Here is a 22,759-nt window from a genome sequence, read left to right on the forward strand (position 1 = left end):
AACCTTGCCTATTGGCTTCTGTAGTTCTGCTTCTGGTTAACTGTTCTTGTTAACTCAAGTATGTCAACACAGGACATGGTGAAAGACCCTAACCCTTCAGGCTTACACCCCCAAGGCCCAGGAAATAAGGAACTAAAAAGAAAACTAGTTCCAAGGGCCACCTGACTCAGCCATTACTCAACCACCCCTGTAACAATGTAACAATGTAAAAAGGTCTCTGTTAAGAGATGTGCTCAACTGTGACTGGGATAGTTGCAGGTGTTCCAGGAAGGACCACTGTGACCTTTGTATAAACTCCACTCCTGCCCTGATACCACCCTTGAGGTTTCAGGAAGAATGTACATGAGGATGTGACTGTACCCATTCTGTGATCAGACCATGATCTTGTGAAATGAAATTGTATGGAAATTGTAGTCTTACGGCTTTTGTGGGTTTTTCCTTTAAAAGCCCCCATGTGGCTGCAGTAAGATGCAACTCTTGCTCCCAGGACAAGAGTTTGCCCGACTGTACACCTGCATCAATAAAAACCTCGTGCTGTTGCATCAACTGGACTGGAGTCTGGGTTCTTGAGAAGGTAGTACCCTGGGTCTGGGGTCTATCAATGGTTTGGGTGTTTGAAAACTCACTCTAAGAAAGGGTCAGTACTATACTGGGATCCCGAACACCTAGCTTTCTATTGGCTTAAACCCGTGTCTGAGCAGTCCTCTCTGGTGAATACCCCACATTTCTGGAGGCCCCACTGAGATCCCAGAGAACCAGACCTTAAGACACTGGGGTTCTCAGAGCCCTTTGAAAGGAGGAAGAATGTGGTGGTCAGGGAACTCCTAAAGGTATGCAACCTGAGATGTTCCAGGTCCCCAGCTCCCTCTGATCAGTTGCTGCCTAAAGCTTCAGAGAGGTCTGACACCTTCACCCCAAAGGAAACAAAGGAGGAAGTCACCTGGTCTGTCACCTCTAAGGTAAGTCTGGTTCAGGTGCCTTCTGTTTTGACACATAGTCGAAGCTGGACATGGCTGCTGATCCAGTGTCCGGGATCCATGTGAGGTGTCACTGGATCCCTCTGTCTGTTCAGGTGTATGACTGCGTGGTGGCCACCCCCTCGTTATCTTTACTCTCTCTCTCTCCCTCTTTCTGTCTGTGTCTGTGTCTGTCTGTTTGTCTCTGTCTCTGTCTCTCTTTCTGTCTCTCTGTCTCTGTCTCTCTCTGTCTCTGTGTGTGTGTGTTTCAAGTTTGTTTCCTTGTATTCACCAATGGCTTTCTCTGGTGTGAGATCCTCCCCCCATCTGGCTTACAACCTGTACCCCATCCCACTGGGGATCCAAATTCTTTTAACTTTGCCATATCACCTAGAAAAACCCAAAAAACCCTCCACCTGTCCCTCTCTGGGATCAGGAGCGCTTGCTTGTTTTGCTTTTTAGTTGCTTGACTCCTGCTCGGGGTCAGGGTTGGTCCCTGTGAGGAGGCGGTAGGGGCCGGGCCTCTCATCCAGGGCCCCCTCCCACCTAAGCTGAGCCCACACAGGGAGGGGGAAACAGTCCTCCAGGTGAGCATTCTCTCTACTCTGTGCCGGCTTTAAGCAGCCCCAGGGAAGGAGAAAAGTTCCTCTGGGCTGAGCCCTAAGGAAAAGAAAAAGTTCCAGTCCTTTCTTATTCATGATTTATGTCTTTTTTTAAACCAATGATCTGTATAATTGGAAAACTCAAAACCCACTATTCTCTGAAAAAGAAAGAAAGAAAGAAACAAACAAACAAATAAACCTGCCCCTGGGTTGAGCAGGGTGACTGCAGCCTGGACAGAATGGATTTCCCTTTCTGTTCAACGCTGACTTTAAACCATGTTCGCTAGGTCCTTTCTAAAGGACTAAAGACAGCTGCTAAAAAGATGGCCTTTGTCACCCAGTCAGCCCCAGATATCAGGAAAAAGTTATAAAAGCTAAAACTATCATGTCAAGGCAGGAGTAGGTCCCAGTTCCTGGGGGCAGCTCAAAGGTGTCTAACACAGAGCTGATGGGGACCAGACCCTTTGCATAAACTGAAACCCACTGTCACCTTCTCTGATGACACAGTTAGACTTACAGATACCCAGCAAAATGTTGGTGTCTCACCCTCTGTCAGAAGACTATTTCCTACCCGGAAGTTCCGCCTCCAATCAGAGGATACGTTAGACTGTCTCTCAGATCGACAGCAAAGGCTCCCGGGGGAATGGACAGAAACCGACCCCCAGGACTGGCTCGACGCCAACCTCCTATAACTGTTCAACTAACCAGGTCAGCTACTTCCATCCAGATTAAACAATACCCAGTGGCCCTGGAAAGAAAAGGGGAATTGCAGTCCATGTTGCCTGGCTTGAAGGGACAGGCATCTGGTGCCCTGCCAGTCACCCTGGAGTACACCTCTCCTGCCTGTGAAGAAGTCTGGGACCTCCGATTCTCATGAGTCAGATTCTTCAGGAGAAACAGGTGGACACTGTCTTGGACCTGAAAGATGCATTTTCAGCGTTCCACTGGCAAAGGAGTCAACCCATCTGTGCTTTTAAATGTGCAGACCCAGTGGGAGGTTAGAGAGCAACTTACGAGGACCAGGCTGTTCCAGGACTTAGACACTAAATGCTGACCCTCTGCCCATCTGTCAGAGCTTTCCTGGGAAAAAAGATTATAAAAAAGCCACCGAGGGACTGTTGCAAGAGTTACAGAACGCTACAAAACGTTCTATACAAACGTTCTGTACAAAAGCTACAAAACCTGGGCTACAAAACGCTGGCTAAGAAAGCCCAACTTTGTAGGCTACCTATCTTGGCTACCAGCTGAGGGGAGGCCCAAGGAGCCTGTCTCAGAGTAGGATTGCTGCCATCCTTCAGATCCCAACTCCAAAGACAGAGAGGTTCAAGGGTTCCTAGGGGCCAGGCAGTGGTGGCGCACGTCTTTAATTCCAGCACTTGGGTGGCAGAGCCAGGCGGATCTCTGTGAGTTCGAGGCCAGCCTGGTCTACAGAATGAGTTCCAGGAAAGGCTCTAAAGCTACACAGAGAAACTCTGTCTTGAAAAAAGAAAAAAAAAAGAGTTCCTAGGTGCAGCTGGATATTGCTGCCTCTGGATACCAGAGTTTGTGGAAATAGGAAGGCCTCTGTATAACAGCACAGAGTGGGGCACTGAGCCCCTAATCTTGGCTGAGACTAAACAAAAAATATTTGAGGCTTTTTAAAACATCTCTGGCTTTGGCTCCACCCCTGGCATTTCCGGATATCTCCAAATCTTTTCATCTGTCCATGAACCAAGAGACAAAAGGGCTTTTAACCCACTTTGGGGCCATGGGAATGCCCTGTGACATCCTTGTCCAAATGATAGGACCCTGTAGTCACAGGGTGGCCCACTCATCCAAGAGCTGTGGCAGCTACTGCCAGTTTAATGAAAGAAAGAGAGAGAGAGAAAGAAAGAGAGAGAGAGAGAGAGAAAGGAAGGAAGGAAGGAAGGAAGGAAGGAAGGAAGGAAGGAAGGAAGAAAGGAAGAAAGAAAGAAAACAAGTTAACTCTGGGTCAAGATCTTATACTCACTACACCCCATGACACAGTTGAAGCCCTCCTCTGAGGAGCACCAGAATTTTGGCTGTCTAATGTGTGACCCAGTACCAGACCCTACTCCTGGCCTACCCTCCAGTCCAGTTGAGGAACCCACCACCATCAACTTGACTACCCTCTTGTGTAGGTGGAATTTTCCATCTAGACAGCCAATCAGCTCTGTCCCGTCAGTCACTCCCTAAATAAACACACAGAGACGTCTTATTAATTATGAAAAGTCGGCGGATAGCTTAGGCTTGTCTCCAGCCAGCTCTCACAACTTAAATTAACTCATGTGCCGCCCTGAAGCCCCTTTACCTCAGCCATGTACTTCCAAAGCTGCTTCTTCCGCGTCTGGCTGGTGACTCCTGAGACCCCACCCTTCCTCTTCCCAGGATCCTCTCTGCCCTGAAAATCCTGCCTAGCCATCGGCCAGTCAGCTCTTTATTAACCAATGAGAGTAATACATATTTACAGTGCACAAAAAGATTGTTCCACAGCACTCTTGCCTGATGGTGCAGGTGCTCAGCCATGACTGTCAGGAGGCGAAAGATGGAGCCAGGAAATGTGGGGGCTGCAGCAATTATTTTAACCAAACTGGTTTGGGTCCAAAGCAGGTGCCTCAGCCCAGAAAGCAGACCCAATTGATCTGACCCAGGCTCTCAGATGGGGAAAAGGAAAGTCCACCGACACATACATGGACTGTCGGTCGGTATGCTTTTAGTACCGGACATGTCCACAGTGTGATCTGTAGAGAAAGAGGGCTTCTCACCGATGGGGAAGAGACGTTAAAAACCTTGGCCCGCCTAGATGCCCGCCTAGACTTCCCCTCCAAATTGTTGTTCTCCACTAAAGCAGCGGGGCCTGTTGATAGTCTGATGACATACCACACCCCAGTTCTGCCTGAGACTCCTGGGTAAAGAAAAATAGACAGCTCAAACCCACAGTGATGGAGGACACCAGAGGGGAAGATCATTCTCCCAGAAACAACCTGTAGGACTCTGGTAACTGACCTTCAGCAGGCTACTCATCTGGGGTCCACAAAACTTTCTGAGTCGCTCAGACCAAGGTATATTATGCCTAGACTCGACAGCCTAGCACGGGATGTCTCGGTCAGATGCCAGGTTTGTGCTCAAGAAAATCCAAAGCAGAGAGCCTTTACCCAGGAAGGGGTCCAAATGAGAGACCAGCACCTTGACAAACTCTGGGAAAAGTGACTTCACCAAGATCCAGCGTGTCAGCAGATGAAACAGGCACTTCCCAGAATGAAACTGTTCAAACAGGACCTAAAAAGCTCCTCCAGAAACTGGTCCCCTGATTTGGCCTCCCCTAGCAATGGAGTACAACAGTGTCTGGCTTTCATAGACAAACCTTCTCAATAGCTAAAGCTTTAAACATTGATTAAAAAAAGAAAAAGAAGAAGAAAAAAGAAAAGAAAATTCATTGTGCATATAGACCTCAGAGTTTTTGGCAGGTAAAAAGCATGAACAGGATGTTAAAGGAAACTCTAACAGAACTCTCATCCGAGTCCAGCGAAGGGTGGATAGACCTCCTCCCTTTGCCTCCTTCAGGCCCCTGCACCCCATACAGGGAGGGATTTACCTCCTATGAGATGATGTTTGGAAGACCCCACACACACACACTGCTGCCCAGGCTCAGAGACCAGCAGTTGTCAGAACTCTCTAAACACTCCTGTCTCAAGTCACTACAGGCCCTCCAGGCCTCCATCCAGGCTACTTATTGAACTCTCTGAGAGACAACTGACCTCTGAGTCCACCACCAGTTTCCCCTTGTTCGAGCCCAGGGACACTGTCTGGGTCAGGCAGGTAGCCAAAGGATGCTGGAACTAACCTGGAGAGGACTCCACAGGTGATTCTCTCCACTCCTATGGCTATGAAGGGAGCTGGCATCACACCATGGATCCACCACACCCAGGCCAAGAAAGCAGAAGCCACAGATGCTGCCGCCAAACGGCCTGTCTCCGGACTATGGAACCATTAAAATTGAAGTTTCATTGGGTCCCAGGCCTTTCCACTCCCTGCCCCTCCACCTCCTCCTGAGTCTTAGGTTTTGCATTACGGGTATGAATACAGGGTTATGGTCCAACCCCACCACCCTCAGGCCTGGCCTGGAAACTGAGGAAGACAGACACAGGGAAGGTATCAGCTAGTGTGACTACCGACCAGCAACCCACATTCCACATTGACCTTTGCTCACTGGCGCCCACTTTAAGTGTCTGGTTGCATAGAGAAAAGGAGAGATGTGGGAGCTTATCTTCTGAGATAGGAATACAGAGTTTACAATTCTCTGCATGCCCTGTGGCTGGGCCCCTGGATGTCAGGAACAAGGGAGTTTCCATTGTAAAAAACCGGGGTCGTAAAACTGAGACTTCCTGAAAAATTCCTTTAAAATATTCTGGCCTTTGGGAAACAGGAAAAACCTGGACAATCAGACTCTATGCTAAAGGAAGGGACCCTGGGCATAGAGTTAATCATTCTCAGTCAGAAATCGGTCAGGATTGCTGGTTATGCTTAGACACCTGGCCCCTGTACTACATAGGATAGAAACTAACCAGACTGTCAGCCCATTGACTGACAAAACTCTCTGTGACTGGGGACAGCCCAAATCTATGCTAGAGGTCTTACAAGGGACTGAAACTTGTCTAATACTCAAAACCTTTGACCTACGCACTTCCCCCTATTCTGATGCCGGCTGTTCTGCCTTGTGGATTAATTTATGTGGATAACGATATCACTGGGCCGCTGAGACTACTTGGTGGGCATGTACTCATGGTTTGACTAAATGTGTCTCTTCTCATGCTTTCCAAACTGAGTAGATGGGTTGACCAGGACCTCGAGGTATTAGAACAACAGTTAGACTCCCTTGCAGAAATGATCCACAAAATTGGAGAGGCTTAGACTTACTTCTCATGAGATAAAGGAAACTACGTATGGCTTTGGGAGAAACCTGTTGTTTCTATGCTAATTGGTCAGGAGTAATTAGGAAAATTTGTCCATGGTTGGAAAAAAAACTCAAGAAGAGCAAGAGAGAAATACCTAAGTCAGACGATGGGTACCAGTCTCTGTTCTCTTGGCCCCTGGCTAACTACTCTGTTAGCACCAATGACGGGGCCTTTATTCTCTTTCTGACTGGATTAAAGGCAGGGCCTGCATCTTAAACTATATGACCAATTATGTTTCAGTTCAGTAAAATTAAGGGTCCTGTAGAGCAGGATGAGTCCATGATTTGACTCATTCACTAAGACTAATGGGGAATGTAACAGGCCCAGACTTAGCACAGCTGACTCCATGATGGAAGTGCCATTCAAACTGTAAAACTCAGCACCTAGACAGCATCACCAGCCAAAATAGAATGAAGATCCACCTAATCCACCGAAGTCCATAGTTCTGGGAAAGTCGCTAAAAGTACTAACCTTGCTTTTTGGCTTCGCTAGTTATGGTTCCGGCTAACTGTTCTTGTTAACTGAAGTATATCAACCCAGGACATGGTCTTTGTGCTTAAAAGCTCATCCTGAGAAAGGCTCGGGGCTCCACTGGGATCCCCAACACCTACTGTAGTTGCCGGCCCATTACTAAACCATTCTGTTGGTTTAAACCCATGTCTGAGCAATCCTCTCTGGTGGACACCCCACAATTGTAAGTTCCAGGAGAGCCAGGGCTACATAGAGCGATCCTGTCTTTTGAGATCACCTTTTTGTTTTTGTGGTTGCTTTTCAAGACAGGGTTTCTCTGTGTAGCCCTGGCTGATCTGGAACTGGCTTTGTAGACCAGGCTGGCCTTTGAACTGAGAGAACTGCCTGAAAAAAAAAATCTTAGAAAGACTAGGGAGTCTGGGGAGATCCCAAATTGGGTAAAATGATTTCTGGGCCATCTTGAGGAGCTAAGCTCCGATCCCAAGAACAGCCTACAAGCTAAGCTCGGCCACACGTCTGTAGCCCCGACACTGGGAGAGAAGGCATGTAAACAGGCAGATCCCCGGGGCTCTCTGGCCAGCCAGCCACGTCAGTGAGATGGCTCTGTGGTGAAGGGCTTTGATGCCAAGCCTGAGGACTCGAATTTGATCCCTAAGTGTTGAAGAGACCCCAACTCCTGCAAGTTGTCCTCTGGCTTCTGTGTGTGCTGTGGCAGATGCACACACACACTAAATTAATATGTAATTTTTATTTGAAATAGTGTATGTAGTTGTGATCTATGTGGCGATGTAGCTCAAAAGAGGAAGGGGTGAGAGATTTTAGAGCCAGGCTGGGGGCCTAGTTCACCCCAGTGAGTGAAACCAGACCCATAAAGTGATATGTGTTGTAACCCCTAGACAGCTTTTTTTTTGAGACACAGTTTCTCTGTGTAACAGCTCTGGCTGTCCTGGAACTCTCTCTGTAGGCTAGGCTGGCCTCTAACTTACAGAAATCTGCCTGCCTCTGCCTCCTAAGTGTTGGGATTAAAGGTGTAAACCACCATCATCTGGCGAACTTTTTGTTTTCCTTAACAGGGTCTCTTTGTATAGCCCTGGCTGGCCTAGAACTGGCTATATAGATCAGGCCTAGAATTGGCTATGTAGGTCAGGTCTAGAACTGGCTATGTAGATCACACCTAGAACTGGCTATGTAGGTCAGACCTAGAACTGGCTATGTAGGCTATCAGGCTGACTAAAACTCAGACATATACCTGCCTCCACCTCTCCCAGTCCTGGGATTGAAGTCCTCTGTCAACACACAGTGAAAGAACTCTTAAATCAGACAGACATGGTGATGATGCCTTTAATTGAAACACTCAGGAGGATCCAGTTTGAGGCCAACCTGGGCTACACAGAAAGATCCTTCTCAAAAGGAAAAAAAAAAAAAAAAAAAAAAAAAAAAAAAAAAAAAAACCCAAAACTCACTGTGTAGTGACAACACACGCCTTTAATTCCAGCACTCGGGAGGCAGAGGCAGGTGGATCTCTGTGAGTTTGAGGCCAGCCTGGTCTACAGAGTGAGTTCCAGGATAGCTAGGACTGTTTCATGGAAAAACCTTGTCTCAAAACAAAAACAAAAACAAAAAACAAAAAAACTCCGGTTATCTGTGACATCCAGGTCCATGGAACTGGCAGTGCTCATCTCCCAAATCTTCGCAGGGTTGGAAGGGTGATGACTCCATGTCTACGAGGGCATTTGGTCACTTCGTGTGCCTCCTATGGGAAGACACAAGTGTCAGTGCTCAGGTCTGCTGCCAACACTCATGTCTGAGCGTCTTCTGAGAGGAAGACCCCCAGCAGCAGCCAGGTCTTTGGAAGGGCTGCGCACCTTCTCTGTACAGGGCTTGGCTTGAGTGCGCGAGGCGTGTGATGCATTGTGGGCGATGCCACAATGTTGCAAGGCTGGTGAAGCACCATACCAGCCACTAGATAACACAGCAGAATGAGCGTGGCTGAGTGCCAATAAAACTTTATTTGTGGACACCACAGTTTGAATTCATATAATTTTCATTATCATGTAATGGAAGCCTTCTTTGATTTTTTTTCCTCTCTAGCTATCTAAGCCTGGAAAACTCATTCTTAGCTCGTGAGCCATAGGCAGTGGGTGACCTGGGCCCCTACCCACGGTGTGGCACTCTCTCTTTTATATGACTCTAAGTTCCACCGGCTTGAGCAGTCCTGAGCCACCACCCAGAAAGCCACCCCAAATTCCTAACCTCAGATGCCAAGTAAGACAGTCATTGGGGCTAAGTTTTCAGCTTGTTAATGCAGCAATAGATACCCAATACAGCCTTAGACAGGATGAGAAAGCCAGGTCTGGGCTGGGGATTTAGCTCAGTGGTAGAGCACTTGCCTAGCAAGCACAAGGCCCTGAGTTCGGTCCTCAGCTCCAGAAGAAAAGAAAAAAAAGAAAGAAACAAAGAAAGCAAGCCAGGTCAAATACATGTTGTGTACAACGTTTTGCTGAATGTGGTGTACAATCCTAATGCTCGAGAGGCTGAGGCAGGAAGGCTGAGGACTGCTGTGAGTTCGAGGCCAGCCCTGGTGCACACCAGGCAAGCACAGAGTGAACATACACACATGCAGGCAGAGTGTTCATACATACAGAATAAAAATAATCTCTTTTTAAATTTTATTTATTATGTATAGTGTTCTGCCTGCCTGTATGCCTGCACACCAGAAGAGGGCGCCAGATCTCATTACAGATGGTTGGGAGCCACCACGTGGTTGCTGGGAATTGAACTCAGGACCTCTGGAAAAACAGCCAGGGCCCTTAACTACCGAGCCATCTCTCCAACCCAAAATAATCAATCTTTTTTAAAAACCTTGAAAGGAATAACCATGGGGCTGAGGAGTGCAGCTAACTAGGAAGAGAAACCCTAGATTCTGCCGCTGCCACCACTGTTGAGTAAAACTGGGCGTGGCATGGTGGTGCATACCCATGATCCCAAGACTCTGCTGGTGGAGGCAGGAGGAGCAGAAGTTCAAGGTCACCTTCAACTACATGGTGACTTTGAGGCTAGCCTGGGCTACATGAAACCATCTTTAAAAATATGTACACAGGGATGGCTCAGAGGTTAAGAGCACTGGCTGCTCTTCCAGAGGACCCAGGTTTAATTCCTAGCACCCACATGATGACTCACAGCCATCAGGAACTCCAGTTCCAAGGAATCTGATGACCTCTCTGGCCTCCAGGGATCCCAGGAATGCATGCGGTGCACACACATTGGTGCAGGCAAAACCCCCATCCACATTAAATAACTAAAAAAAGGTTTTAAATAATAATTTTTTAAGAACATTCATAATGGGGAGTAGCACATACTAGGGACTCAGGGATGTCACTGGTGTTATGGGATGCCAGCAGCAACAGAGGGACCATGCTTCCATATACCCAGGGAAGAAAGTTAGCTAATGGGAATGTGTTTTGAAGTCTACAGAGAGTTTGGAGGAAAATACCTCATATGAAAACTTGAATCACCGCATGTTTTTTGTCTGTTTTGAATTTTTTTTTTAAAGCAGAGTATCATTATGTAGCCTAGAACTCACAAACATCCACCTCCTTCTGCATCCCACGTGCTGGGATTAAAAGCATGGAGCACCACGGCCTGTCTATTTTTATTTTCTAAAAAATTTATTTACTTAATTTGGTTTCTTGAGACAGGGTTTCTCTGTGTAGCCCTGGATGTCCTGGAACTCACTCTATAGACCAGGCTGGCCTCAAACTCACAGAGATCCACCTGCCTCTGCCTCCCTAGTGCTGGGATCAAAGATGTGCACCACCACATCTTCCTGGGATATCATTTTTTAAAGAATTATTTTTATTATCTTTTAATTATGTGTATGTGGTGGCAGTAGGTCACACGTCTGTGTGTACAGGCATCCTTGGAGCTGGAGTTACAGGTTCTTTTTTTTTTTTTTTTGAGTTACAGGTTCTTATGAGCTGTTTGATATGGGTGCTGGGAACCAAGTCAGGTCCTCTGCAAGACCAGCAAGCATTCCTAACCACTGAGTCATCCCTGCAGACCCTCTGAGAGACATCTTTCCAAAAACACTCAAAATTAAGTAATGGACACAAATAAACAAGAATTAACTCATTGATCCGGCTGTGGTGGCACACGGCTTTATTCCCAGCACTCAGAGGCAAGCAGATGTCTGAGTTCAAGCCCAGACTGATCTAATAGCAGGTTCCAGGCCAGCCAGGGGCTTCAATGGGACCATGCCTCCAAAACAATAAATAAATAATAACTCATTCGTAAGATGGCTTAGGGATGAAGGTCCCCGTGTGATGAAGATGATCAGAGTCCTGGTTTCCAGAACCCACATTTGACAGGCCTCCTATAAACAAGGCAGATAGATACAGGATCCCCAGAGGAAACGACTAGCCTCCCTTCCCACAAAGAGATCAGCCAGCTTGGGGACGGGGGTTCTGAGACTTATTCTGTTAATAAGCTGAAGACTGATAGAGGAAGATTTTTTGTTTTGGTTTGGTTTTTGTTTTGTGAGACAAAGTTTCTCTTTCTAACAGCTCTGCTGTCCTAGAACTCGGCTGTAGACAGGCTGGCCTCAAAGTCACAGAGATTCACCTTCCTCTGCCTCCTGAGTGCTGGGATTAAAGGCGTGCGCCCCCACCGCCCAGCCCGAGGAAGATTCTTGACATCAACCTTAGGCCTTCATGCCTGCACACACACTCACAGGCACACGTAGGAACACTCATTCCCAGCACTCAGGAGGCAGAGCAAGGCGGATCTTTGTGAGTTCGAGGCCAGCCTGATCTACAGAGCGAGTTCCAGGACAGCCAGAGCTGTTACATAGAGAAACCCTGTCTGGAAAAACCAAAAACAAATACATTTAATTTAATTTTAAATGAAGAATTAACTCGGAACGCTCGGCCTCTGTGGACTCAGGGGTTTCCGGGAATTCTTTTCTACCGCTAGGGGGAGCCGGTCTTCAGAGCGGCCTCTGGGTTTTCAGGGCGCAGGCAAGGCGAGGGGTCTCCAGCGGAAGGTGCCAGGGGCAGAAAACCTGGGGTGGAGGAAGAGCCAGACCCTGGGGGTCCTGCCCCCTGGTCCCCACTGAGGCCACAGAGATCCAGGCGCGTGTCCTGCGCTCGCGTTGATCCAGGTGGCAAGGTGGACGCCGGCCGCTAGAGGGGACTGTCGTTTGTGCTCTAGGCCTGGGCACAGCCCTCTGGCGTGTCCCTCCTGGGCGTGTCTCCAGAAGACTGCTCCGGGAAGAAAGGCAGCTGGGCGCTCCCACCTCCTGCCTAAAGCGGAGGCCACAGGGAGGGCTGGCTCTGGGGCACCGCGTCTAGCGACTCCCCGACGGAGCCTGAAAATCAACCCGGCGACCCGGCTGCGCTAGTCACCGGGTCCCCGCCGCCAAAATCGCTGATTTATGGCAGGGCAGGCGGTCGGGATCGTCGGGTCAGGACCACAGGACCCGTGTCCAAGGGGCGCACGGCCGCGACCCGGACCCAGGCCGCCCCGCCCCGCCCCGCCGAGTATCATCTGCTGGAGACATCGCGTCTGCCCCGGGGACGCGCGAGCAGCGACCTGTCCCGACGCTGGGTGCGGCTCCCAGCTGGGTGCCACCCAGAGGGATGCCCTCCCCCGCCTGGCCAGGTGCCTCCGAGGCTCCCGGGGAGCGGAAAGTTTGGGATGCCCGAATGAGAGAGATAGAGTGGGACTCCTCTGCGTTTTTTGTTCGTGTTTTGATGATTTTTTTTTTTTTTTGGACAGAATCTCATTCTGTGCGGATCCCAGGCTCGCCTCCAACTCAGGGCAATTCTCTTGCCTCAGCCTCCAGAATACTGAGCTAACAGGCATGAGCCACCATGCCCCGCATTTCTCCTTTTTCAAAAGGAAACATTTGGTGACCTTTGTAAAGATGGCATAGTGTCACATAAAGGGTACCTCCAAATGCCGGCAGGCCGCCGGGACACGACAGCTTCCTGTGTAAAGGGCGCTTGATGTTCTTGCATGATACCAGAGTTCGGTTCCCTGCACCCACGCTGGGCACCTCACAACTGCTTGTAACAACACCTCCAAGGAATCGGACACCTTTTTCACTCATGTGCATGTAACACACACACACACACACACACACACACACACACACACACAAATAGTTACAAAATAATTGGTGTGATAGTGCACCCCTGTAATCTTTCAGCACTTGAGAGGCTGAGGCAAAGGAATGGCTGCAAGTCTGAGGCCAGCCTGGGCTACACAGACTGTTTTTTACCCTTCCCCCACCCAAACCAGCACCAGCACCCTGGTGCTCCCGGAAGGAAACCGCTGGGCCTCGGTTCAGCTACCTCCTTGCCTTGCAGGTGATGCGGTCTCCGACACAGGCTCACTGTGACCCTGGATCACTGTTTTTCTCCGAGTCTCAGTTTCTTCAGCCACACATAAAGGACACAGCCACAGTCGGGAACTACAGCTACACTTTATTCGTCATCCCCACCCTCCTCTGCGATCCTCCCCCACCCCGATGCCCTTGGCTCAGAAGACTTTCACAGAATGCAGCTGCACGTCTCCGCCCACCTCCACCAAGCGCACGCTCGCGAGTGGCATCCGGTGATTGAAGTGGAGGTACTCTTCGTCCCCGACCACTGTCTGCATGGGGAAAGCTTAAATTAGGCCTAGATGCGGGTCGGATCGCGGTCCACGACTGGGGAAAAACGCTAACCACTGCGAGCCTCTCTCTCATGGGAGGGAAAATGGGTCTGTTTGTCCATTTTAATGGGACACAGTGAGTTCAGATCCAATCCACACAGGACAAAGGTGTTTCTTGAGTGTGGGCTGCTGATGTCACCACCTCGATTTGAGCGTCCATCTATGGCCGCGGGGATTGAAGGTGGGAATGATGTGCGTGAGAGGCCTCATCCAAGACTCCCACCAGTATCTGATACTGGATGTTGGTCTCAGAGCAACAGGGAGAGCGGCTTGTGTTCACAACACCTGCTGGGACACCCACCCCTTGGGCACTCGGCTTTTGAAGAGCAGATCAGGAGAGAAGGTCCGCGCCAGGCCCGGGCCCTGGTTCCAGAACCCCAAGGACTTTCCTCCCACACTCACGGTAGCTCTAGACCTGGGTCTGACCCATTCCCCTTCCAAGACGCACCTTGAAGCCTTCGTCTGTGGTTATGAGGAGCACTTCAAAGGGCTGCCCGCGTTGGAAGGGGATGCCGGAGCCCCGCTCCTCACGGCCCCATTTGCCTTGCTGTTTGGAGTTGAAGACTACCTCGGATGTGTCGAGCCTCGGGTTAAAGTGCAGGGCGGCGTCTGCCCCCTGCTCCTCGCTGCACAGCAGGTTTACGTGGAACCTGCCGGGAACAGTAGGCCTCAGAGATCAGCAATCACCATGCAAAGGTTTATATGGTTCCCTGGGCACACATACACCCACACAGAGTCCTCGTGTTTATAGCCTCATTTCCAGACGCTGGAGCTGTCCTGGAGTTCTGGTGTGATCGGTGGGCTGTGTTCCTGATTACAGGGAATCCCACCCCAGATAAGCAGGCCTGGTAGCATGGACCCTATTATTTTAGATTACCAATACTCTCACAAACTCTGAGGTCCCAATTTTAGTAGACCATGGGCTTGATGACCGGGTACTCTGGTGTCAAGACCCAAGGCAGATTTTCAGGCTCCTGAAAAATGGGACATGGAGCTCTAGGACTGACCAGGGATTCTTGAGGTTGCCCTAGAATCCTAAATTTTTAGGGAGATTTGAGCATCCACCTACGACGTCTTTGGGAACATCAGTGAATTCATCCAAATTAAGATAGCAACAGGCAGTCCAAGACCCTACTTGACAGAACAGGCCCCAGGGACCCCATGTATAGGCTGTAAGAAACAATCCACTTAGCCAGGAGAGCATCTCCTCTTCACCCCCCACCCTGCCCTAGAGCCCAGGAAGTCACCTGCCAGCCTGTTCAGGGACGACACCTCGAATTCTCAAGACGGTGCCGGGGCGGAGACCCTGAAGCAGGGGGGTCTTGTGGTGGGTGGCCTGAAAGATTTGGGTGGGGCAGGGATGAGAACCAGGGAGACAAAGAAACAGATGGGCCAGCCCCAGTTAGGAACTCCAGGGACAGGACAGAAGACAAGCAGATTGGAGGAGAGGCAGAGAGACAGGCGTGGATGGACAGAACAGTTACAAGAAAGGGAAGCCAGCCTGGGGACGACCTTCAGGACCAGCTGGGGAGACCCAAGAGACCGGCAGCACTCAGCTCTCCTGAGGCTGGGCAGGGGAGGCTTCCGGAAGGCCAGGCCTCCCGACCGGCCCCACCCTAGCCCAGCTCCCCCAGCCTCAGAACACTTACGGAACTCCCAGACATGGCTGTCACAGCAGTACAGAAGCGATGAGGCCGAGGGCTGCAAAAGGGGACTTAAGTAAAGGCGGGTGGTGGTTCAGCTCCACCCTTTCCATCCAACACCCACACCTGGCACAGACCCCTGCCCTAAGGGCAAAGCTGTGAAGGCTGGGCCAGTCTCCTCCTGCCCTGCCCCCACGTAGGCTGGGGGTGCGGCTGTCTTCCCCCTTTCCTACATTTGTAGAGTAGGCAAGTCCTCAACACCCAGACGGGAGAGGTTCTCTCTGTACCCGCTCTACCGCCGCCCCACCCGGCCTAGGACTTCTCTGGATCCAGAAAGGCTCATCAAGCCAAAGGCGCTACCAACTCTTCCCAGAGGGAGCCTCCTCCCAAGAGCCCAGACTGTTCTGCTTTGCCCAGCCCAGCTCTCCCTCTGCCACAGGGGTCAGACACAATAGCTCAGTGGTATTTACTGGGGCCCCCAGGAAACCCATTATTTCTTCTTGTCCTATGCCAGGCCCCAGGTTACCAGTGTGTTCTGTCTGGCACATTTGAAGTGCCCAGTGATGGGGGCAAAAGGATGAAGGCACACTTAACAATGGCCCCGCTGAGGCCTCTGGGTGTCCAGATGTGTCGGAATCCCTGAAGCCACCAGGACACCCAGGACAGAGAGCCACCGCCCGAAGCATTAACATACAGGATTGAGCTGGTGGGAGCAATCTGCCCAGAGATCAAACTGCCCCAAGCCGGGTAGTCTCCATGTGCCCCCCTTTTGCTGGTTCTGCCCTGTGTCTCCATCCCTGACAGCATGTCCATCCTTGCTTTTCCTCTCAAGTCTCTAGCAAAGGCTTCCAGCCCATCTTCCCACCATGTCAAGTAGGATGACATGGGATATGGGTTGGTGGGTGTCCCAGCCCCGAGTCACCACCTAGATAAATTAAAAATAGCTTGGCTTTTAGTCGCCAGGACTCTAGAGAAAGTGTGGGGTGAAATCAGATAGAATGAAAAAAGAAGTTTCTAGAAGACAAGCAGAGGGTGGGTGGGAGTGCGGAGCAATTACTGCTCCTAACAGCCCAGCAGCCTTCTTAGAAGATCTTTCCCACCCCTACCCCCACCACCCGACTTCTGCCCCACCCACCGGGGGCAAAGCCCTGGGCCAGATGCGTGCTGGGAGTAGAAAGTTGGGGTGGAGCCTGCTTCCTATTGCTCCTCTGTCCCAGTATCTCAGATTCAATCCCCATCCCTAGAATAAGCACCAAGGACTCCCACATGCAGGTCTAGAGGGGGAGCAGAAGGGGTAAGGTGAGGAGCTGCAACGCTGTGGGAGCACCTCCCCCACACACCCCTTTTTTTGTTTTTTCTTTTTCGAGACAGGGTTTCTCTGTGTAGTTTTGGTGCCTGTCCTGGATCTCGCTCTGTAGACCAGGCTGGCCTCGAACTCACAGAGATCGGCCTGGCTCTGCTTTTCCTGAGTGCTGGGATTAAAGGCGTGCGCCACCACCGCCCGGCTGCACCTCCCTTTTTATATAGGAGAAAACAGACTTGAGCTGGGCATGACGACCCACACCTGGAAATCAGCACTTGGAGGTGGGGCAGGAAAGTCAGCTCAAGGTCATCCTTGGCTTCATACTGAGTTTGAAACCAGTATGGGCTGCACAAGACTGTCTCAAAAAAACAGCAACAGCTGGGCACGGTGGTAAATGCCTGTCATCCCAACACTTGGGAGGCAGAAGCAGGTGGATCTCTGAGTTAGAGGCCAGCCTGGTCTATATATTGGGCTTCAAGATAGCCAAGGCTACATAGAGAGACCCCATCTCAAAAAACAAGTTGGAGTGATGGCTCAGTGGTTAAGAGCACCAACTGCTCTACCAAAGGACCCAGGTTCAATTCCCAGCATCCACATGGCAGCTAACAACTGTCTGTAACTCTAAGATCTGACACTCTCCACTCTCACACAGACATACATGCATACACTAATGCACATAAAAAAAAAAGATAAGTAAATTGTTTTTAAAAAAAGAGTGAGCACTGCCCTTGCAGAGAAATTGAACTTTATTCCCAGAACCCACAGTGGGTGACTCATAACTGCTTGTAACTCCAGCTCATAGGAGATTTAATGCCTCTGGCCTCTGAGGGTACCTATAGTCACATGCACAGAGAAACACAAGTAAACCCGTAGTTTTTAAAAACAAAACAACCCAAACAGACAAGGGCTGGAGAGATTCCTTGGTGGTTAAGATCATGGCTGCTCTTGCAGAGAACCCTAGTTCAGTTTCCAACATCCACATCAGGGGGCCTCACTACTGCTTATAACTCCAGGTTCAGTGAATCTGACGCCCTCTTCTGGCCTCTTCAGGTACCCACCCACATGTGGCATATACACAATTTAAATAAAAAAAATGAACAAGAAACCTTGTGTCAGAGGGGAACATCTTAGAGCAGGTCTCGAAGGCTTTGACTTGGGATCCTACAGGACAAGGACACATCACAGGGCTGAACCAGAGGACATTAGGTTTCATGTTACACCACCATCCATTTGTCATAGTTAGGCCGAAAATTGTGGCTCCATTTATTCTAACTTCACGCTCTGTATAAATCACTGCCCGACACCTGTCTGCACCTCACTCTGTTGTTACTGGTTCCCACGGACTGGCCTCTCATTTCTTCATCAGAGCCGAATGTGAACTCAGCTCTTCACATGTCTGTGCTTGCCTTCGGCAATTGGCGAAATGCTTGCATTCAATCCTTTATCAGTTCCTATCTCCGCCTCCTTTCTGGGAACTGAGACCGCAGAGTTCTTGATTGATTCCTCTTTGATGGTTGTGAAGATCTTCGTTGTAAGCTCTGAATACCATCCCCTTGAACATATTGTTTTCATTTCCAGTACATTAGTGAGTGTATTTATTTCCTAGGATGCACTTTTATAGAAACATACTATGAATTAAGAAAGATTTTTAACAAAATAGGTCCTTGAAGGTTTGTTGTTTTTTTTAGGGATGTGTGTGTATGTTGTTGTTGTTTTGTTTTGTTTTGTTTTGTTTTGTTTTTGAGACAAAATTTCATATAGCCCAGGCTAGCCTTGAACTTCTTTTATTTATTTATTTATTTATTTATTTATTTATTTATTTATTGGTTTTTCGAGACAGGGTTTCTCTGTGTACCTTTGTGCCTTTTCCTGGAACTCACTTGGTAGCCCAGGCTGGCCTCGAACTCACAGAGATCTGCCTGCCTCTGCCTCCCAAGTGCTGGGATTAAAGGTGTGCGCCACCACCGCCCAGCTTGAACTTCTTAATTAGCCAAGGATAACTTTGAATTCTTGATCTTCCTGCCTCTCTACCTCTCAAGTGCTAGGCAAGTGCTGCCACAATTGGTTTATGGAGTGCTGGGGGTTGAACCCAGGGCTTTGTCCTTGCTAGACAGGCACCCTACCAACTGAGCCTCGTCCCCAGCTCAGCTGTGGGACCTTAAAACCCAAGACAACTCAACACTCCATCCATCAATGTCAGTCTGTTAGAATTTTTATTATTTTTGTACACAGTGAAAATATGAAGTGAAGCTGGTCATGGCACTTGGGAGGCAAAGGCAGGTGGATCTCTGTGAGTTCAAGGCCAGCCTGATGTACAGAGCAAGTTCCAGGACAGCCAAGGCTACACAAAGAAACTCTGTCTTGAAACAAACAAACAAACAAGCAACCCCATCCCCCAAAAAAAGAAAGGAGAAAAGAATTAGCTAATAATAATATTGAAAATCTGAACTTCAAAGATTTTATTTTGATTTAAGTGTGTGTCTGTGGATGGGGTATATGCATGTGAGTGTAGTGCCTGGGAAGACTAAAAGAGGGTGTTGGATCCCCTGGAACTGGACTTACAGGGGCTTGTGAGCCATCTGACGTTAATTTTATTTGTTTATTTTATGTGCGTAGGTGTTTTGCCTGCATGTATGTATGTGCACCATGTGAGTGCAGTGCCTGAGGAGGTCAGAAGAGGGCAGCAGATCTTCCAGAACTGCAGTTACAGACAGTTGTGAGCCACTTGTAGGTCTTGGGAACAGAACCCAGGTCCTCTGGAAGAGCAGCCAGTGCTCTTAACCACTGACCCATCTCTCCAGCCTCCTCCTTCTTTCTTTTTAGATGAAGTTTCCCTGTGTGGCCCAGTGTAGCCGGAAACTATCGATCCTCTTTTCTCAGCCTGCCCACTCCTGGGATTACAGGTCAGAACACTGCCCCTGTGTAAAAGCTAATGATTCTAATGATAACTGTAGTGAACTGAACACTCTAGTCTCTGATGAGGGCAAGCCTTTTCTCGTAGTGTTCAGCTCCATTTATGAACTTATTTAATTAAAAGCTCTTAATTATCTTAAGCTGACAGTATGGTTTTTATAAGGCATTCATTTTCCAGTGTTTTAATTGTGCAGTGAGTATTTCTAGGTCATAAAGTAGATGTTGTAAATTTCAAGGCCTGATAATAAAATGCTCTGGATGACTCTCTCCTCTGATTTCCTGTCTTTCTTTTCTTCCTTACCAAGTCTCATTGTGTAGACCAGGCTGGCCTAGAACTCATAGATATCTACTTGCCTTTGCCTACGGAGTGCTGTGATCAAAGATATGTAACACCAGATATGGCAACCCACCTAGTTTTTGGAGACAGTCTGGAGTTGGAAGATTTGGCCAGGTCACCTAGCCAGCAACCCCCAGGCAGCCATCTGTCCCCAAATCCCCAGGTTTGGGATTACAGGCATGCTCTGCGATGCCTGGCTTCTTATGTGGGTGCTGAGGATCAAACTGGTTCTCATGGCCGTGTGGCAAGCCCTTGACCAGCTGATCACCTTCCCTAGCCCTCAGTGACAGCCCCAAGAGTATGAGACGAGTTGGCCACCACTAGTTCCAGCCAGAGCCACCCCTCCTGGAGTGATTAACAGTGCCAAATGGGTGACTCACTCAAAGCTGTTTGTTTGGTTTGAGATCATAATATAATTATACCATATTTCTTCCTTCCCTTTCCTCCCTCCACCCCTCCCATATACCTCTTCCTGATCTCTTTCAAATGCATGCCTCTTTTCTCTAATTTTTATTTCATATATATACATATATATAAATATATACATATATTTTTAATATAACCTTTCAGTCTAATGTTACATATATTTTTTTTTCAGGGCTGAGTATTCAGCCCTGGAAAACCAATTCATGTACTCTTCCTTGAGGAAGATCTCTCTCCAACTCTCAGCTTTCCTCAGTTGCCTGCAGTTTTGTATGTAGGGCTGAGGCCGTATGGGCCTCATCTACTTTGGCATGTCTATTGATAACGTCTTTGTTCAGCTCATATTCAGGTGGTCATTTTGATGAGACTTTATGGTGTAGCTTCAGACATTACTGGGAGACAGGATATCACAGGATCACACTGATCCTCTGGCTCCTACAACCTTTCTATCTCCTCTTCCAGAATATTCCCTGAGCCTTAGGTGCTGGAGTGTTGTGTAATGTATCCATTGGGACTGGGCTCCACAAGTGTGCATTTGGACTGGCTGTGGTTTTCTGCAGTGGCCTCCATCTGTTGCAAAGAGAAGTTTCCTTGATGAGGGATGAGGACTACACTTCTCTGTGGGAATAAGGACAAATGTTTACGGATTATTGTTATTATGTTGGCTTAGTAAATTAGTGGTTGTAGATTCCCCTCCAATAACCACAACATCATTAGCACTGAGTAGTTAGCTCGGTTTCTAGTACTGGGCACAGTGTCCCTCTTGTTGGGCAGGTCCTAAGTTCAATTGGAGAAACTGTTGGTTACAACCCAGGTATGTGTGCTGCTGCCACGCCCTTCTGATTACAGTGCCACGCTGGTTGTTGAAGGGGTTCATAGGTGTGATAGCTGGATAGGACTGTCACCCAAAGTTTTAAAACAAAGGAGAAGGGAAAAAATGAGGTGAGGGATGCCATGCTTTTAGCCATATTTAGTTACTTTGTGGGCCTAAGGGAGGAGCTAGTGTTTTTAGTACTTTTTTATTGAACATGCCAGGTGTGGTAGCACATGCCTGAGAAGCCAGTCTTCTAGAGCAGAAGCAGGAGGGTCACAAATTGGGATTATGTGAGGAGATCTCACACACACACACACACACACACACACACACACACACACACACACCCCTATAAAAGAAAGAAGGAGGGGAGAAGGGGAGAGAGAGAAAGAACAGTTATGTGGGAGTGAGCTGTTCGGTGATATGACCACTCTTTCCCTGTGGGCTCCCCGCTGTCCTCGGTGGAGACCCCGCTGTCCTCGGTGGAGACCCCGCTGTCCTCGGTGGAGACCCCGCTGTCCTCGGTGGAGACCCCGCTGTCCTCGGTGGTGGAGACCTCACTGTCCTCGGTGGAGACCCCGCTGTCCTCGGTGGAGACCCCACTGTCCTCGGTGGAGACCTCACTGTCCTCGGTGGAGACCCCGCTGTCCTCGGTGGAGACCCCACTGTCCTCGGTGGAGACCCCACTGTCCTCGGTGGAGACCCCGCTGTCCTCGGTGGAGACCTCACAAGAGCCAACACCGTTATTTTGGACTTTAAGTCTTAACTGTGTTGCTATAGCACTAAAACATCACAGACCGCTTCAGTGCTATTTCCTGGTAAGAGTGGAGAAGGGGGAAGGAAATGAACTAAGTACCAGATGAATGGTGACTACTTAGACCCGGGAAACTGAACCCTCGGCAGAAAGAAATGCTCACTGAATGAAGAACTTCCAAACTGGGAGGAATCCATGGCCCCAGGCACCTCTGAAAACAGGCCTGAAGCAGGAGGCTGAGGGAAGAAGGAAATCCTCAGGGTGGTGGTAAGGGGGGTTTCTGGACAGCAGCATCCTCAGGGCTCCAACCTCCTGGCCACCTGTAGGGAATGGCAGGCAGACCGAGGGCCCAGCCGGCCTGAGAGCTCCAGGCCAGCTCTCAAGGTGAAGGTGAAGCTGACACACTCTTGACTTGTTTCAACACACTGAGCAACCAAGGGCTTCCGTCGGATGTGCAGAGAAACCCACGGCACCCAAGAATAAGCCAACGGCTCTGATGGCCAGGAAGCGTAGTGAGTTATGCAAGGAGACCTCCCCACAGACACACCGCAGGCCTGGTGGAGAAGGATGCTGCCATGTCTGGGTGACACCAACACTGAACCCTGAGTCAAGCAGAACTACTTTGTGTGTCTGTTGTAGACGGTCACGGGGGGACAGTCGGAGCCCAGGAGAGACAGAATGGGCAGTTACATCACCCAACAGTAAACCGTGGAGACAGTGAGGGCCTGGAGCACCGGCTCAGTGGTTGAGAGAGTTTGCCCCTCTTGGAGAGGACCTGGGTTGGGTTCCCAGCGCCCACATCAAGTGGTCACACCACCTGCAACTCCAGTTCCAAGGGACCCCATGCCCTCCCTAGTCCCTTCGGGCAGTGGAA

The 22,759-nt window shown here is 49.4% G+C and overlaps 1 protein-coding gene across 1 annotated transcript; it reads right to left on the reverse strand.

Moving 5' to 3' along the window:
* Positions 1-13,448: 13,448 nt before the first annotated feature.
* Lgals7 (galectin 7) lies at positions 13,449-15,458 on the reverse strand. Its single transcript, XM_037199627.1, has 4 exons — positions 15,348-15,458; positions 14,946-15,034; positions 14,147-14,348; positions 13,449-13,638 (listed from the first exon to the last, which is right to left on the reverse strand). Exons 1-4 carry the CDS (start codon positions 15,360-15,362, stop codon positions 13,525-13,527), a joined length of 420 nt encoding a protein of 139 aa, XP_037055522.1. The 5' UTR covers positions 15,363-15,458; the 3' UTR covers positions 13,449-13,524.
* Between the last annotated feature and the right edge of the window lie 7,301 nt (positions 15,459-22,759).

Source organism: Peromyscus leucopus, chromosome 1 (assembly GCF_004664715.2).
Source record: "Peromyscus leucopus breed LL Stock chromosome 1, UCI_PerLeu_2.1, whole genome shotgun sequence".
NCBI classification, from domain to species: Eukaryota; Metazoa; Chordata; class Mammalia; order Rodentia; family Cricetidae; genus Peromyscus; species Peromyscus leucopus.

Bases quoted from the DNA above. Each gene is read 5' to 3' on its own strand.
- Lgals7 (XM_037199627.1), bottom strand. The intron at 14,349-14,945 runs GTGACTTCCTGG...TGTTCCCGGCAG, and splicing joins GTCCCTGAACAGGCTGGCAG to GTTCCACGTAAACCTGCTGT. The intron at 13,639-14,146 runs GTGCGTCTTGGA...TTCCCCATGCAG, and splicing joins CCACAGACGAAGGCTTCAAG to ACAGTGGTCGGGGACGAAGA.